We start from the raw sequence: 18,582 nt of genomic DNA, 5'->3' as shown, positions 1-18,582 counted from the left end.
GTGAATATGAAGGACCTGATAAAGACACTAGCCTGCACCTTTCCCCAAATATATGTTCCTAAAGTGTCCAACCATCTCATTCTACAATGAAAAGTATCCTTTAAAGCCCTATAACAGAGTGCACCGTGCTGTCTTATCAAGTATAAGGGTCCTCACCGTCTCCAGCTCTTCCATTTAGCAGCGAAACCCCTCCAGAGTGGTGTGGGTGCTGGGGTGCTGTGTATACCCCGTCCGCCTCCTCTTATCTCTGACAGGTTGTTTGGTATCTCCAGTCTTCAGCAGCTGGACCCCCTCACTGACGACCTGCTGCCCAGAGAGAGGAGGGGTCTGCTGGGACGGAGGACAAAGAAAGGTTTGGGGTGTGTTGGTGGTCCCCCCCTTTCTCTTATATTCCCCTATAGGCCGCTCCTCTCTCTCTCCTGGCATCTCATGTTGTGTGTCTCACAGCAAAGCTAACTTGTCATGCCGTACACCTGCTCAGAGTTTACAGCACACATATTTCTAAAGAACAGATGGACGCTAGCGCTGGAAGATTTATTTGCAAAGGTTGTTAAATCATTAAACTTCAAACCCGGTGTATTTACATTTAATTACACAGCTCTGTGTGTGTCAGAAGTTGTCAGGTCTCCTCTCTCTTCTTTTTCTCTTTCTTCCTTTCTCTCTCTCTCATACACCATGAGGTCAGAGGTTAAGCAGGCAGCTCTTCAGAGGGTCTGTTCCTCCTTAACCCTTCGTCTCCAGTCAAACCCCGGGCAGGACGAGGAGAAGGGGGGAGAGGAGGTGGGAGAAAGAACGAGATCTCAGGGGCCTTCAGCTCAAAAGATGGATCGCATTGCTTCATGCTTGCTTGTACAGTAACAGGGCTCTTTGATGACCTCTGTATGGCTGGGAGTTAGCTGGGAGAATAAAGCTTTGGGTAAAGTGGTAAGTAATATTAAACACAGCCTGCATTTGTGCGTGTGTGGGTGTGTGTCTAATCCATCTATAGAGGACTTTCTCAGACATACTGGTGGGACAGTAGATTGATGAACCTCTGTGATCAAAGAGCCTAAGTGGTGCTTATCGTTATCTCCCTGACACCCCCCCTCTCCTCTCGCCCGTCACCCCAACATACACACACAGTCCTAACCCCTCTGGCTGCCCTCTGCATTTTCTTCTTTTCTCATCCAAAATTACTAATCCGTGATCGTTTCTAGCAGGCACAGAGCACAGACGACGTGACGTGTGTGTGTGTGTGTGTGTGTGTGTGCGTGTGCAGCCGAGGCACCACATGTTAAAAAAAGAAAGACTGACATTTTTAAATGTCACTCAATTTGGCCTGCAGACCTAAATTTTTGTTTAGCTAAACCAGGAGTGCTGCTGAAGACGGCTCATGCTTCTGCTGTTTTGTCTGCTGAAGCTACTGCGCTGCTATGCAGAGCAATTTCTCTTGCCAAACAAGCTTCTTTTTTTTTTTAAAGAAGAAGAAAAAAAGACTTATTTAAAGCTTATTTCATTACAGACTGAAGTATTGGTTTGAACATATAAATGTGTATTTGGAGTCCCTTGTAGAACTCTGAGAGGCACTTGTGTGATGTCTGGCATTAGTGAGACCATTTTGTGTGGAATAAGTGGTCTGAGATGGAGTGTAATTGGTAAAGTTGATTATGGTTCCTCTCTATAGGTCTGATGGTGCTTCGTCTCTATGGCAGTAAAGAGAGACAGCTCCTTACTGACTAGTTTGGTACTAGTAAAACAGCAATTACACTGACATGCCGCTTTGAATAGAGCAAGCTCGACTCTATATAATTTTCTTTTATGGAAATTAATATTAAAATTGCATCTGTTTGAGTCTATAGGATATTTTGTTCTGTCTTCAGCGGATTACATATGTTACAAGTGTTTGCTGTTTTTAGAGCCTCATCAGACCAAATGCAGTAGAAAAGCTGAGAGGACACCACTGAAAAATAAGTTGATGCGTGTTTAAAAACCATTTTTTAGCATATCTTTACACACTAAACCATAAGTATCTGTAATTAGAATCAGTAAGCACAGTATAGCACTAAAAGGACAGCACAATGGCAGCACAATTATGGAAAACAATGGATGCTTGGCCATTACATATGGAGCAACAAAGTAGGATGGTGGAGGTTTATTTGAATGGTACTATCCATCCTTGTTGTTATTTAAAAGCCAGAAGAATGGTCTGATGCTGTTAAGCACAGTTTAGTAACAGGACTCAGGCCCGAGCTAATTTCCTCCTAAATGAGAGTTTATTGCTGAAACAGCCCTGAAATCACTGAAGTAGATCTTAATATGAGCATAAGAGCTGTCAAGGATAAGAGGCCAAGTGTGTGTGTGTGTGTGTGCCTGTGTGTGTGTGTGGGTGGGTGGGTGGTTGTCCTGCATGTTGCGTCTGAAAGACAAAAGGAGAGGTTAAGGGTCAAACTAACAGCAGACAGGCCAGTCCAGGGTCAGAGGGCTCAGACTAACTTGATCAGTGATGGTTGTTTATCTGACGACCCTCAAACCGTCACCCTGAAAGAACGGCCTCATCGTTCCCTCTCTTGCTGGACTCTCACTTTTAGAACAATTGAATAACAATATTAGCTTTGATGAACAACCCATCCCAGTGAACGAAAGAAACATGCAAAGATCGTGTTAGAAGAATATCACATGAAGATTGTTGTCTCCCTGATTTCCCATCACTCTCTCCTTTGGAAGCCACTTTTTATTTAAAGAAAGCACACAGTGATGTGAGCAAGAATAATTGTTTTAACTCCTAACATACTGCAAAGGTCCCAAGACCGGCAGCCAAATACACATGACAGGGTGGAGGGGATAGAGGCCCTCCCACAGTGGGTGGTGGTGGGGGTTGTGGACCGTCATGGAGCCAGTGTCCCGTCTGATTACGGCCAGAGGACTGGAGAGGCACGCTAATCCTCCACACACACACACACACACACACACACACACACACACACACACACACACACACACACACACACACACACACACACACACACACACACACACACACACACACAAATATGGATGCACACATATGCTCTCTTGGAAACAAAGACACACAACCAGCAGGGCAGAAGGACACACACACACACACGCACAAACCTATTCAATGAAGAGATTACACCCCGTACCCCCCTGACCTCACTCTGGTCCCCCTGTCCAGACAGGGCACACAGCATAATGATATCACTACCAGCAGGACTTCACTTTGCAGCTCTGCTAGTTTGCTCACTGTACAGACCGACTGCAGCCCCTCACTGGTTTCTAGTTTTGAATAAAGGACACGCTGTTAGGTCAGTGTTGTGCATGTGCCCGGGCTGGGACCACAGCCAAGATAAGAGAAAAAAAAGAAAAGAAAAAAAAAACATTATCAACATTATCCAGTTATTAAGATTTTAATAGATCATAAATAAAATAAAATAAAAACTACCTCAGTGTGAGGAATTAGATTCTGGTGGGAAAACACTTAATACTAGTTTGCTTTAGTATATTTTTCATTAATAATGCATCAAATGACAATGAGGTAGAAATTAACATACAGATAATTATCAACTGCTTCCTTCAGGGTTATAGACTATTTAGTTACTCTACCCATAGCTCAGCTGTTTGGTTCACACCATTACACTTTTGATCCACTCTCATTTCTCCCACAAAGTCATCCACCATGCTCCACCATGCAGCATGTTTTCAGTTCAATAAAAAAAAAGAGAGAAAAAAAGAAATCAATGATCACAAACAACAGACTGACTGCTGGTGCTTTGCAACTACTGGATGTGTAAACATGCACATGTTTGCTAAAAGTTCACCAAACCAAAGTGATGAAATATCAATATTGTTTTCACTTGTTTCTGCTGCCCCCAGGTGGCCACAAATATCAGCTACTTTAAGTTGTGGAATAGCCTATAGATTCAATACTGGAAGCAGTTAGCATCATATTCAATTACTCAGGAACAAGGCTAAGAGTCCCGGCTACTGCCCTGTTTACCCTGTGCTGTGCTTAGCCACATGCCAATGATAGAAAGCTAACATGTTGCATGCTAAGTCTGGCTATTTAGCAATAAAAACAATCAATTGCTGGGACTGATGGAAATGTAAATCACTACTGTATTGACAGCTTGATATTTTAAACTAAGCTGCTATAATTTATCCTTAGGAGAACATGAATGTTTCAGTTGATCTGGACCATGGCGGACTGACCAGCAGGCCAACATCGTCATGACTCTGGAATATAGATTTGACTTATTTCTGTGCTCTCCGGCCATTTGGTTGGTGATCATCTAAAATCATAGAGCTATTACAGCTTTTCAGAGATGTACATTTTATGCAGTTACACATGGTTGTCTTCTTCAGATCTGAGACAACCAGCCAAATACAGCATACAAAAAACACACACACACACACACACACAAATGAAAAATCCATTCACAATCAAAAAAAGAAATAAAAAATGTTTTTAAAAAAAAAACAAAAAAAAAAACTACATGAGTCATAAAAACCACCAACCTTTGAAACTGACAAGGGTAGTGACACTAGGAAGCAAATAGAACATCCCTGACTCTTTCATTTGAAGGTTTTTAGTGGCCTAAAGAGGTAAAAAGAAAGAAAAAAAAGTAGTACAGAAACTAGTACAAGGAAAATGGCAAGTGCTGATTCAGAAGTAATACCACATCATGTCTAAATTGTTTTTGTGATCTTTTTAGTCATGACCCAGGTAAATCTTATAAATACAATCAAATGGCACACATGTTTTTTCAGGGACCCTAAACAGTAGACTATGTTTTGAGAGCCAGTGGAAGTCTCATGTGCCTCGGCACCGCCACACAGGCTTTCCTCTCTCCCTGCATCTCAGTCGCTCGTGTCCTCCTGTTTGTGGCTTGTCACCACTTGTGTACAAGCGTGTTTGCAAACAGGCCAGACAAGACCACTGCTGTGAGACAAACACAAACATCAATAAACAAACAAATCCATTCATACTCTCCACTCCCTCCAAACACTGCACACACACGCAAACCGATTTCATAGCACTCAGTCAGCCCGCTGTCAGGTCCCACTGTTTGCCAGAAGCAGCATTGTTTGGTTCATACCCAGTGCACTTCTGTAATCTTGTCTCATTATTAATAGATGGTGTCAGAGAGTCACTGGCCTCTCTGTCTGACAAGGCATTAGCATAAACACAGACTTCCTCTCAATATCTGTTTGCACCACACTGTTGACCTTTAATTATGGATGGTCTAAATGTTTGTTACCTGTCCACTCAACTGTGTCACCGTGCGTGCGTGCGTGCGTGCGTGCGTGTGTGTGTGTGTGTGTGTGTGTGTGTGTGTGTGTGTGTGTGTGTGTGTGAAAGCTACAGTAAAGGTCTTTTACTGGTATAAGTATTCAGTTATGCATTTTTATTCCTATTTTATTTTAAAAGAAACATGACAATTAGAGCAATAATAGTGTGCAACATTGTGTACGATTTTTCCAAGCAAATTAAAGCTGTATAAAGACAATCATCTGAGAAAAGTGCCAAAAAAGAAACAGGATAAGTTAGGAGCAGCAGCACATATAAGCAGAATATGCAGAGGGGGGGCCAACGTCAGTACAAAAAGGGACTTGAGAGTGTTCAAAGCATCATGAGGTAACTCACTGATCAAGACGCATCAGTCAAAAACCTGCACAGAGATAGAAATTAAACATCACATCATCCTGTCCGTCCAAAAAAGACACATAAGACCACAGGACGTGATCAAGACATCTTAAAACCATGGCTAAACAACACATCAACTTTACGTGTTTAGTAAAAAGTTTTTCACATTTTCTATGCATGAGATCAAAAGATATCATAAAGTTATTAGGTTTTTTTTTTTTTGGGGGGGGGGTTGCCTTTAATGGATAGGACGGTTGAGAGAGAGAGACAGGAAATGGGAAGCAGAGAGGGGGGGAATAACACGCAGGATAGGGCCGCTTGACGTGGGATTTGAACCGGGGCTGCCTGCAGCGAAGACCATAGCCTCAACACATGGGGCGGGTGCTCTACCAACTGAGCTAAACACCACCCTGTTGTTGGGGGGTTTTGTGCAGTAAAAATGTCAAGGAGGACATGGGTGTTGCACTTACAACAACTTGCTTGTGTTTATTTACACAATAAACATATTTTATGTCTTGTTATGCGACCATGTAATATATCATGTTATACACCAATCAGGCATAACATTATGACCACCTGACTAATATTGTGTTGGTCCTACTTTTGCTGCCAAATACCCAAGAAACTACCATGCACTGTCTCATTCTATCAGAACCAGCATGAACCTTTTCAGCAATTTGAGCTGGTCTGTTGGATTTAACCACAGCCTTCGCTCCCCACATGTATCGATGAGCCTTGGCCCTGACCCATGACACCGTTGCCGGTTCACCCCACAAGAGCTGCAGTTTTTCAGATGCTCTGACCCAGTTGTCTAGCCAATCACAGTTTGGCCCTTGTCAAACTGGCTCAAATCCTTATCTTGTCCATCTTTCCTGCTTCTACCAAATCAACTTTGAGGACAAAACGTTCACTTGCTGCCTAATACCCTAACCCCACTAACAGGTGCCATGATGATGTGTTATTCACGCACATGTCAGTGGTCATAATGTTATGCCTGATCAGTGTATAACTTTTAAAAATAACAGAGGGATTGCCTAGTTTTCAGATGTGCTTTATGAGCCCAAGTCCTCCCTGTGTTCCTACTTCCTGCTGTATATTATCCTTTTATCCTTTCAGTTGATGAATGTCAATATTTAGCTTCAGCACCACCATGTTTGAGGGTTAGTCTATAACTGCATCCTTGTGTGCTGTACAGACAAGCTCTGTTCAAACCAGCAAACCTTTGATTTAAGTACAATCCAAGATCCAATTATAAACACTCAAAATATTGTGTGCAGTAAATGATGCAGAGAGACAATATTATCTTTACATTTGATGCCATTCATTAGATTTTTGTTATGCGCTAATATATGTGGAACTTATGGGACATTTCAGGGGAAAATTAGTAACATTAAGGTTAATAAAGATAAACAGTGCAACCGGTAAGTCTTATTGTCTTAATGGGCTTTGAATCTGCCGATACAGAGCCTGACCTATCTTCTTCTCCCTGCCCTCTTTAGCTGTTAAAAGCTCTGCTGGTGTTTACATGGGTGTGATGCCTCCATATCCACAACCTCACACTGTACCCATCACCTGACACAACACGCTTTTATTATAATAGCATCACTCCATTAGTATTAATAAAGTACTGTGAGTGTGTGCGTGTGTGTGTGCAGCAAGCCATTAATTCACTCATTCATCAAAAATAGATACAGCAGCATCTCTGCCTGCAGCTATCTGTGTTGTTGTTTTTCCCCTTCATTGCCTTTTGGTCATCTCTCCCTGCTCATTTTGTGTGCGTGCGTTTCTGCGTGTGTGTGTGTTTGTGTGTGCACGCGCATGCACGCAGGCATTCGTGCATGACACACATTTACATCAGATGCATTTATCCGGTTCTGCTACTGTCTCTGTCAGCATCACCATCTTTGCCACACCTGGCAATTGTTATTCAAAAATAACAGGACACAGTATTTCCATTAAGTGCACTAATGCCCCCTGCCTTTGTCTCCATGTGGCCCTGTGCTCCTGGTGTCAACATGAAGTGTCTAAGAAGTCAATGGGGATATTTGAGGTGTGAACAAAGTCATGAATGTCCTGCTGGAGTGCTTACATGATGATATTTGTAGGTGGATGAGACTGAGACTGTTTTCATGAACCCTTTTAAGATTGATGGAGTAAACAGTCCCACCACCACAAAGTTTGTTCTAGTAGCCGTTCAGTAACTGTCACTCAGATCTCAGGGTCTTCATACTGAGCACCAAACAAAACCTCTCATCCAAATTGGCTCAAGAGCTGAGGTTCAACTTTTGCTGTTGACCCAAAATGAAGAATCAGTAGCTGCTCTATGCTTTGTAGGCTATCTCACTGAGGTCAGCTTCTGTTTCCAGTGTGAAGAATGAGCTTTAATCCTCAGTTTAGAAGATGCGTTGTCTTCAGGGACTTTTTTTGGCCTAGCCTATGAAATCATCCCTCCTCCCGCATTTCCAGTGGCCCATCTCATAATAACAGTAAAATATGCTGATGTTTTGGTTAGACAGTATGACCCAGTGACCGCTCAGTGGGGTTTTATTTCCAAACATGTTTCAGAATGTAAACAACTTGTCAGACTCAAGTGAATCTTCTCATAAATTAGGCCTACATATTTTGATCCAACCTGGCCTGAACAATCTCACACAACTGATCCGGTTTATGACATGTTTACTGCAAAGTGTCATCATGTGTGCCTGTGTCTGTCAGTCTTATGTATGGTGGAGGAGCACGGTGTGTAACCATGCACTGTCCAGTGTTGTCAAAGAGCCAGCAGGCCAGAGGTGTGATTCAAAGTGTGAATTTTGTGCTTAAAGTGGAAAAATCACACATCTCCCTGTGGTAACACTTGTCAATCAAATGTCTGAAAGATAAAAGCCCCCCGCAGGCAGAGCCATGTTTCTCTGAGTAGTTTTTGTGTTTTGAGATTTTGGGGGTTGATCATAGTTGAAAACTGCATGTGTATTTTCTTCACACATGAGATGAGGAGAGGCTAAGGAGAGGCCACAGATAATCTACAATGACACTCATCCCCACAGACAAATAAAATACTGTGGGACAATGTAGAAAACACTCAAATGAAGCTTGTAATAAAGGAGCAGAGATACTCAGCAGTCAAGCTCATAAATTGCTTTACTGATTTTGACATCGCCTGAAGTAAGCATAGACAGTGTTGATGTATTAATGTAGATGGTAAGATACTCAGTATAAAAGAACTCAGATCAAATCACAACTAATGAAAATTAGATCAAGCCTTCTGCCCCCCCCCCCCCCCCCCCCCAAAAAAAAAAAAAAAAAAAAAAAAATCCCACAGGCCTATGCTAGTGCCTGTTTGGTCTTCATTCATGGTAGTTAATTCCTGGTGGTATAGCCTATTGATGCTATTCAATAATGCCCAGCAATTGATTTGCTGATTATTTTTCTTGACAAAAACAAGAATACAACACAAGAAAATGGAGAATCCAAAACCCCAAGGATGATCACTTTACAATAATATTAAACAATATTAGACAGGCTTTTTTCAATGATGAAATGCTTTCTGCTGAATAGAGAAATTGTTTGTGCTCACATTAAGTTGGAGACACACCTATAAATAAATTGATAGATTTTTAATTGTTATTCACACCATGAAACATGAGGAACAAAATTCAGCACTCAAGTCTCAGTGCTATAGCTTGTAATAAAATAAATTAAAGTAAAATTGAGTTAAAATATATTTGATTTCTCATCAAGTGTTAGGTCAGGTGTAAGTTCAGAGGTGTGGGAGTGCGGAGCAACAGTCTCACAGCAACCAGGAACAAGCTGTTATTGAAACAACATTAGCATATTTGCATATTCATAGACTCTGAATTGACCAAAGGGGGAATTTTTAAGGATCTAGTTATCTGAACGTTTTTGTGGGGAAAATATAAACCAAGAGCTGAGTAGGCGTAGGCCTTTTGCCTATCATAAAAATGTCTGAAAAACACATTTGAACATGGGCTAATAAATAAATGAAATGTGTTCAAAGTGATAAAGAATATGTTTGGAAATTTCAAGTTGTTACATTCATTTTCTGAACTCTTTGCACTTAACATTTTTTGTTATTACTAAAACGTTGCATTGTGCCTTTAAATGTTCCCCGATTTGTGTTGCCATGGAAACAAATGGTGGTGGAACGCTGCTGGGGGCGCACGTTCACAGAAAAACTTTCACAACAAACTTCGGAGGGAGAGCTCAAACTTCAACCAGTGTGTCCTATGTATCGAGAGTCTTTGAGCCAAGGAGCCATGAGTCTGTCCAAACCTCTGCGTGACTTCTCCGGGTGAGTTGTTGGACTGTGTGAATGTAACGTTATGTGTGTGTGTGGAGCCACAGTGGCTCTCGGAGCGACCACTGTCAGCAACTTTGTACCGTGGTTGTTGTTGTGTGAGCAGGCAGCAGCAGCTGGAGGGAGCCGGTGGCTCGGTGGCTGGAAAACACAACAAGCTCTCCGTCTTCTTTGATATACAGAAGAAACGCCGGGAGGAGGAGGAACTCACAGCCGCCATAGAGGAGCGCAAACAGGTGCGACAGGAGCTGGTTTTTAAACTCACACCAGGCAAGCAAACCGACCGGCATGATTTTAGCTTATGACAAAATATGTCAAATTCTTTCAAAACATTGTATGGAATAGCAATAGGCTATCAATAACAATTTATTACAAATTTACAACAATTTATTTAAAATTTAGCTAGTAAGGAACGGTCTAGGTGTTGGGAGCGATCACAGTGATTCTCTGTCTGTCAAATATATTCTGGTCTGGGGGTTCCTGATTGGTTGAAAGGCTGGCCCTACTCTGTCTGAGGCCCTACCTACTCTGTCCTACCGATTTGAACAGAGAGGGTTTTTTTATTAGGCTATTATTTAAAAAAAAAAAGGCAATTAATAAAATTAGATCAAGTTAAAATGCCATCATCTTCCCTTTGGTGATCAAAGATGTGGAAAGAAAACATCTTTAATAGAAAACAAAAAAATCCAGTTGAGAATTAGCTTGTATTTGACCTATGAGTGTGTGTGTTTTTTGTGCAGAAGTTGCAGAGTTTGCACCAGAAGCTAGATGAGTTGCACAAGGACCATGTGAAAATGAAGGAGCTACATATGAGCTTCGATATGTTTCTGAAGGTACGGTAGGATACCTTACTTCACACAAGACTCCTGATGTATTAGCCTGTAGATATTGGGCTGCAGTTTCATGACTAGAGCTGGAGGACAGCAGCCTGCTAACTACCCCTCTCTCTGTCTACTTCTGTGTATAGGATGAAGACGCTGATCAAGTGGTTCTGAGAGCAGAGAGGGAGCGTAAAGAGGCAGCTGAAAAAAAAGCGGAGCTGGAGAGGCTGAAGAAGGAGAAGATTGAGCTGACAGAAAGGAACTGGCAGCTAAAGCTTGAAGTTCAGAGTCACATCCTGTACAAGGACATGATAGGGCAAATGCAGAAATTTACTCAGGTACCGTATGTAGGCTGCTGTGGGGATATTTTGGCAGAGAAACATGTAACTAAATCATAAGCCTTTTAAAAAAAAAAAAACTCCTAGGACCACCTAACATGTCAGCTCCTACCAAAGGAAGGAAAGCTGTAGGCCTAGTTCCTAAACTATCACAAATAACTCTCTTTTGTTGCTCTACAGGAATTAAATGCACAATGGCTTTCCTCACACAGTCGCTTCAATATAATGAAGGCCGAAGTGAAAAATTCCACTAAGCGCCTAAAGCTCATTTTGACCTCTGTTGATTTAGTCATGGTTGTGATTTTGATTAACCTTGTCTTTTGGTGATGACTGAAACAGTAACCTACAAATTAGCGTTTTATTTTAGAATAGTATCATTTGTGTGATTTCATTAGGAGCGGTCCAGTTTCAGATGACGCTGCCTAACTCACATTATGGAAACTCTTGGTGTTGTTGTTGCAGTTCAAAGATGTGGATGCAACCATGGAGTATATGAAGAGTCTTATCCACTGTAAAGAACAGCTGGTTGAGAGAGAGCGACGGGCACAAGAGCAGGTTGACCTGATGAGAAAAGAAATTGGGGCAGTGAAAAACCAGCATCAACTGCTGCAGATGCAAAGAAACAATGAACTGGCCCGGCTCAAGACCGAGCTGGACGACACCCGTGCTGAAGCTCTACTCTTGGTACCACACAAATCCCAACTCATAGTTCAATGTTAGAACATAAAGAATCAAATGTTGAACTACTATGTCCCTGTCTTCATACAGGAAAGGCAATGGAACCACATTCAGGAAACGGCTGCGCAGAAAACTCTTGAGCTGGGACAGATTAAGATCGCAACCTTCAACCTCTATCAAATGATATGTCACGGATTAGACGAAGAAGAGGATGTTTGGATGAATGACACAGAACAACATCTGGACAAGGTATGTTCCCTGACAGCGCAGCAATGGTGATTTGGTGACAAACATCCATTGAAACAGAAAATGATCATCACAACACTCTGTTTCCCATTTTCTCCCTCTCAGATCATAACTTTCATCGACGACTACTCAGATGCAGTGAAAAAACATCAGGTTTCCACAGAGACACTTGGCATTGAATTTAATTTTGACAGGAATACCAAGCGTGTCGGAACTCGCTCCAAAAAACGATGACATTTCAATTTCATATGCTGCTTTAAAACAGGATTTACTCAATTAGGATTGAATAGTTGATAAAACGTTGTTGCTCTGTGAGATAACTGAACTTTAAATTTGAAGACAAAGAACCTGTTGACAAGGATTCCTCTGTGGATCTTCTTTATGTACAATTACTGTATATTTATTCTGTCAGTGTCAAAGAAAGATGTCAAGGTGTTTTTTTTGTTCTAAAAGTGGATATATGCCTCAATTAAGATTTGTTGTAATAAAGATCTATGTGTCTGAGACATCCTTTTTTAAAAATTCAGGATTTAGAAACTTTGCTTGGTTGTATTCAAGTTTGAAATCCCCTTCATAGTTTTCACACAGCAGTAGTCCAATGTTCATGTAAAAGAAGAAATGTTTTTTTCAACATCTGTGTACTGGAAAGCAGAAAACAGGAAAAGTTGTGTCTTGTACTTGTCATCACCCACAGGAAAATTCTACAGTTTTCTCTGTATCTATAGACTACACAGACATCTGAGCATTTCTTCTCTCACTGTGTGAGAAAAGTTCCTTTTCAATAAATACATACTTGACCACTAAAATTGTTTTCACATGCAGACTTTCAGGTTTATTTAACAGATCCATAAAATTTTGTTTAAACTAGTAACTTTGGAAGTATTTATATATTGGGATGGTTCAGTCTGAGTGACTGACATCACACTCATATGGGTAATAGTGAAGTAGTGGTATCTATACATTTTGAGATGACTGGTTTGAAACTGGAATAACACTGTCTTTCTGTTGTCATTATTAAGTAACGTTATGTTACCCTAATGAATGTAATGTACTGTAATCTAAAGCCAATACTGTCACCCTGTGGGCATTAAAGAAAACAGCAACTACCAAATGACTTCACCCCTGTTTTGTTTCAGTTTAAAGTTAAATAGGAAATTTGATGTGGTACACCCCAAAACTGTGCGATCAGTTTAGCCCAGTGTTTATTTTACTTATTTGGTCAAATTATCATCAACAGATTTCCGGGGCCTGATATTACCTGTAATAATAAAGGTGACAGTCACTTGTGTAGAGAGAGAGGGTAAATGTGAGTCAGGTGGAATGGAAAACCCCTGCTGTTTGACTGTATTTCACAGGTTCGTAGTTAGTAAAACTTATTCAGCATTCACACTAATAATATCTGATATCATAGATTGTGTGTCACACAGTTTTGAGGTGTAGCCTACTAAAAAAGAGAATTATTAGGCTATTAATTGTTCCCCCATAACAGGTTTCAAGTATCGAAGTTGCTTCAGTAGCTGCTGCTGCTCAGTTAGTCAGAATTCAACAGCGCCACAATATCCAAATATACTGTATAGTAGTAGTTCACACAAACAGAATATATGAGTTTAAAACATGAACGACTTTATTTTTGACATTAGAAATAGTCATGTTGAACAGGTAGAGTGTGTATTGGTGTAGCAACAATGTGACAAATGAATGTGATGTCTGTGGTTTATTTCTTCTTGCCTTTGCCCTTTTTGGGTTTTGTGTTTTTGCTTTTGTTCCTCAAGGCCTTGCGAGTAGTATAGCCCCTCCACCAGGCTTGAGCGAGAATAGCAGCTTTGGTCTTCAACTCCAGCTCCTTCATCTCCTTCTGTCTCTTTTCCTCTGCCAGTCGACGCTTCTCCTGGATCTGGCGGCACTCCTCCTCCAGGGTGGTAAAGGGTTTCTCCAGCCTCTTAAATTCCTCTTCCTCTTTTTCATATTCACTTTCATTTAGGTCCAGGTTGTCCTGAGAGTGGTGATAGTGTTAGTTATGGTGACAAGGAGTGATAAGGATAGAAAAGAGAGATGAGGACAGAGGAAGTTAGATACGAAACAGTGATAGACCCCATTTTTATTCCATCAGAATCTTTATCCATTCAATTAAATAATCTTTTACATGTTACAAAAAGTGTGTATGCATCACACCTGGATTACAAATCAGACCAGCTTATTTAAGAGTTATGCTTGAATGCTCTGCAAAGTGCTGATAAATGGACTTTGTGTTAAGAAAATTTGTTGAACTACTGCATCTGAGATTTACTTCTTTTTTTCTTAATTTTCTTAATTGTATAATACACTTCCTATTTTTCTAGTGTCTTTGGACACCTTGTGGGGTTTGAGTGTGTACCTGGAGTTCTTGTATTTCAATGTCAAACTTTTGGAGCAAGAAATCAGTGTCAGTCTTCACTTTTTCACATTTCTGCCAAGGAAGAAAAACAGTAAACATGTTACTAACAACTGGATATTAAATATGTACTGTAAAATACTGCAGAAACTAAATTTACCTCTTGGATCTCTTTCTCTGCTGCTTTGTTCTTAAGGACCAAATCGTTGAGTTCAGTGTTCAGTCGTTCAGTTTCCTTTGCCATATTGGCCTGTTTTTCTGATATGTCGGTATCTACTTTGCTTTGGGTGGCTGCTAGTGACATATCTGCCTTTTGCATTTGAGAGTGCAGAGAGTGCTGCAATTTTTCTATTTTAATTTTCTTCTGAGAAATCTGTGATTAAAAGAGAAGGAAACAACAGGTGAGACAGGGAAAGGGTTAACAGTAGAGCATATTGTTAAAATGACATGTTTCTGTGACTGTTGCTGCATCTAAGCAAATTATACATGTAACAGACTGGATTTGGTAAAGTCTTATTTTTCAACACCCATTGTGGCACTGGTGCCTCACCCTTGCATCCACTTCCTTAGCGGTTGCGGCTATGCCCTCCTCCTGTCGAACCATGTGCTCTGTATAGCGTGCAAGGGATGGAGTTGCTTGTCTGCGCAGGACCTGCTGTAGCTCTTCTTCAAAACCCGTCAGCAACTCTTCTACCATATGGCTGTGAAACATCTTAAGCCCACTTATGAGTTTGTATTCACTCTCCCCTACTTCCATGCCTCTCTCTCTAAAACTATCAATGGCATCTGGATGCGCTCGGAAAAGCCTGAGCAGGTCTCTGACAGAGTCCTTGATATCCTTCTCAAGCTGAGCCATCAACCTCTTCCTTATTTCTCCATCTTCTCCCTGTGCCTTTTGACCCTCTAGCATCTCCAGTCTTTCACCTAATACTTGATGCTTTTGAAGTGCTACTCTCAAATCCTCCAACTCCGCAACACAACATGCACTAGAGGCACTATTTAGGTGAAGGATAGCAGGCAGAGCTGCAGCAATCTCAATTTGCCTGATGCAGTTTTCTAATATGTTTGAGATGTGCAGAGCCTCAAAGGAGAGCTGCTTTTTCAGTGAGAGGTTGTGTTTTTTTTCAGCATCTTCTGGCTGGGTCTCTGCCAGCACTGTTGCATCCATGGCAGACATACTGGATGAAAGGAAGAGAATAAAGCACAACAAAACAAAACCCAAATGAATGCTGTACACCTAAAGGCTAGTTACTTTGTTTGTATAGTTATTTTCTATGATGGTCCTTGGTTAAAAGTGGAAAGTTGCTCTGTGTTCTGCTTAATTCTTTAGGCACAGCTATTTTGTAAGCCACAAACTCAATAGTAAGGGCATTTTAGCAGATATTTGACCAATCTGGGAACTAAATCCTTACCAAGAAATTTCTTCACAGTTGTCTTTAGGAACATGCGTAGTATGACGTCTTAAAATGTTGAAATTCAACTCCCGTGGGAAACCCCCTAAAAAACGACTCAAAGTTGGGGTACCCGGTAACTGGATTTTTGAACATTCCGAAATGTTAAATTTGGCCTTAAGTAACTTGTGAGGGGTCAAACTAGGGGTTTTTCATGATTCTGAGTTGATTGCAAACATTAGTTTTACACCCAAAACACTCCTTGGTGGAGAAAAAAACAGCCACACCCACTTTTCTTGTTCATCGGAACCCCCATCACCACCACCAATAGAATGTATTGCAGAGAAGCCATTCCTTATCATTGCAGAGGTTGTGTTACATAATACTACTAAATACTCAATATAACTTTCTACCCTTTTTTCTATTTTTTTTTTCTATTATATTTCTACAGACCCTCCAGGATTTTGGGGTGTCGCTAAATTTATTAAAAAAGTTATTATAGATGTAATATATTATGCAGATCGGTAGCAAGCAGCGAGAGAGAAAAGACAGTGGACATGCACCAGATTTCACATACCAGCAACAACTGAAACAAGTTTGTTCGAAATGAAGATGGGAAAAGTACAAAAAATACACAGTGGTGCTACATTGATTGCAAACATGATAATGTTAATCTGCACACACACTGAGCATCAATCTCCATCGAGCATCCAGGCTCTAAGAGGTCGTTTTTGAAGAATGGAAAAAGATGTTGCAGTGTGTCACAAACTTGTTCATTCCAGCTTGGGCCTATTGCTTGGTCATGGCCGTGGTAGCTGTTGTAGTGTATTATGGGATTTGTAATGTGAGTAATGTGAATGCTATATTGGTGGGCCATTATTAACATAATAGGGCCATATAAAAGTGTCGCAGGACAGATCTGGCCCCCAGGTTTTTGACATGACATTGACGTGTGTGCTAGATTAATGTCCAACAATGTAAAAAGGTAGAATATAAGTTATATTAAATATTCAGTAGTAATAGTAGAAGTTTTTTTGTGACATTAAAGAAAACCTCTGTCATACACAGGAATAGCTGATCTCTAATGTATTCTATTGAGTATAGTAGATCACCTTTATTATAATAGCCTAAACCGTTCTGCAAAAATCCTTGCGATGACAATAGGCCTACGCCATGTTTTCCTAGCTTGATAGCTAATGGGGCAGTCAGCTAGCATTTAGGAAAATAAAATGGTCAGAGATGGTCATCAGATTCAGTCGCACATAGGAGTTGGCTAACTAACCATATTATTTACTGTTATTTACCAACTAACAGCCATTTTGGTAAGACTTTGACGCATATCTCTATAATGCATTATAACCATACTGAGTTATAATGTGGTTATAGCATTGTATAACTATAATTATAAACATTCATAAATCATCATAAGGCTTTATAACAATAATCATAACACACTATAAAACATTTTATGATGACTTATAAGGTCAGGTATAATAATACGTTATAATTGTTAGTAACTGGCTGACAATGCCCACGTCGATAATACATCGTAAATATAGTTATAATGTGTTATAATTGGCTTATAAAAGTGTATAACCATCATTATAAATACTCATAAATGATCATAAGGCTTTATAACAATAAGCATAACACATCATAGAGCATTTTATAATGGCTTAAGGTCAAGTATTACAATAGAGTTATAATGGTCTATAATATGTTATGCTTATTGTTATAAAGCCTTATGGTAATTTATGAGTGTTTATTATGATAGTTATACACAACTATAAGCCAATTGTAACACATTATAACTATATTTTAATGCATTATCAATGTGGGCATTGTCAGTGAGTTCCTAATAGTTATAATATATTAATACCTGACCTTATAAGACAAGATAAAATGCTTTATAGTGTGTTATGATTATTGTTATAAAGCATTATAATCATTTATGAGTGTTTATAACCATAGTTATACAGTGCTATAACTGCATTATAACTTTTATTATTATAACCCATTATAAGTATGACAATAATGCATTATAGAGATAGGCATCAAATAAAGTGTTACCACAATTTTTAAGTTTCTTATGCATGTTATCAACGCAATGACATGACATATTTCAAGTTCTTATGCTCTCACATAAGGTGTAAAAAGTGTCTGTCAATGATCTAAGGTTGTATATGGCTTCAACATGTCTAGCACTAGCTAACTCCAAAATTCCTCACTTTTAATGCTAACCAACTACAACTACCACTAAACAATACTTAGGCCGATTTACCATGGCAATAAATAAAAAGTAGAAGAAAGCAACCTTTTAATGTACATGTACCCAATAGTGAGAAGTGTGTGTCTGTGTGTAGGCTATGTGTATGTTTCCGTTTTTACTGGTATGTGAAATCTGGTGTGCACCTCATGTCTTTCCTTCTCTCTCGCTCCCGATCCGCATACAACTTAATGTTATATGAAAACAATAACTAGTAATAAAAACACAGACATGCAAAAAAACGTAATGGAAACACTGTGGCCACAGCTGACCACAGCTAGTAGCCACAGCGGTCTATGATAGCAAATTTGCAGAAAAGTTGCAGTGGTAAGGCCAAAGAATTCATGATTGAATTTGCATTAAAGTAACATTGCGGAGTTTTTCGGCCTTAAAATAATGTTTCCAGACTCATTGCAATGGTAGAAAAATGGTTAATAGGATGAATGGTGCTGCCGCTGCAGCCTGAGCCGGGTCGCGTCGGCTGAAACTGCACTATGGAACTTCCCTGCACCAAC

General features: G+C 40.2%; 2 protein-coding genes across 2 annotated transcripts; one reads left to right on the top strand and one right to left on the bottom strand.

Moving 5' to 3' along the window:
* Positions 1-9,886: 9,886 nt before the first annotated feature.
* On the top strand, positions 9,887-12,273 carry cfap73 (cilia and flagella associated protein 73; the record flags this gene model as incomplete). Its single annotated transcript, XM_083978601.1, has 7 exons — positions 9,887-9,950; positions 10,063-10,192; positions 10,697-10,789; positions 10,924-11,115; positions 11,578-11,799; positions 11,884-12,042; positions 12,145-12,273. The coding sequence occupies exons 1-7, from the start codon at positions 9,916-9,918 to the stop codon at positions 12,271-12,273; spliced, it is 960 nt and encodes a 319-aa protein (XP_083834727.1). The 5' UTR covers positions 9,887-9,915.
* A 1,480-nt stretch (positions 12,274-13,753) lies between these two features.
* On the bottom strand, positions 13,754-15,587 carry drc10 (dynein regulatory complex subunit 10; the record flags this gene model as incomplete). The annotated part of the gene is made up of 4 exons (XM_083978600.1): positions 13,754-14,032; positions 14,414-14,485; positions 14,571-14,783; positions 14,961-15,587. 4 exons carry the CDS (start codon positions 15,585-15,587, stop codon positions 13,754-13,756), a joined length of 1,191 nt encoding a protein of 396 aa, XP_083834726.1.
* Between the last annotated feature and the right edge of the window lie 2,995 nt (positions 15,588-18,582).

This window comes from Trachurus trachurus (assembly GCF_905171665.1).
Source record: "Trachurus trachurus genome assembly, chromosome: 9".
Lineage (NCBI taxonomy): Eukaryota > Metazoa > Chordata > Actinopteri > Carangiformes > Carangidae > Trachurus > Trachurus trachurus.
This window is presented reverse-complemented; position numbering and strand designations above follow the sequence as displayed.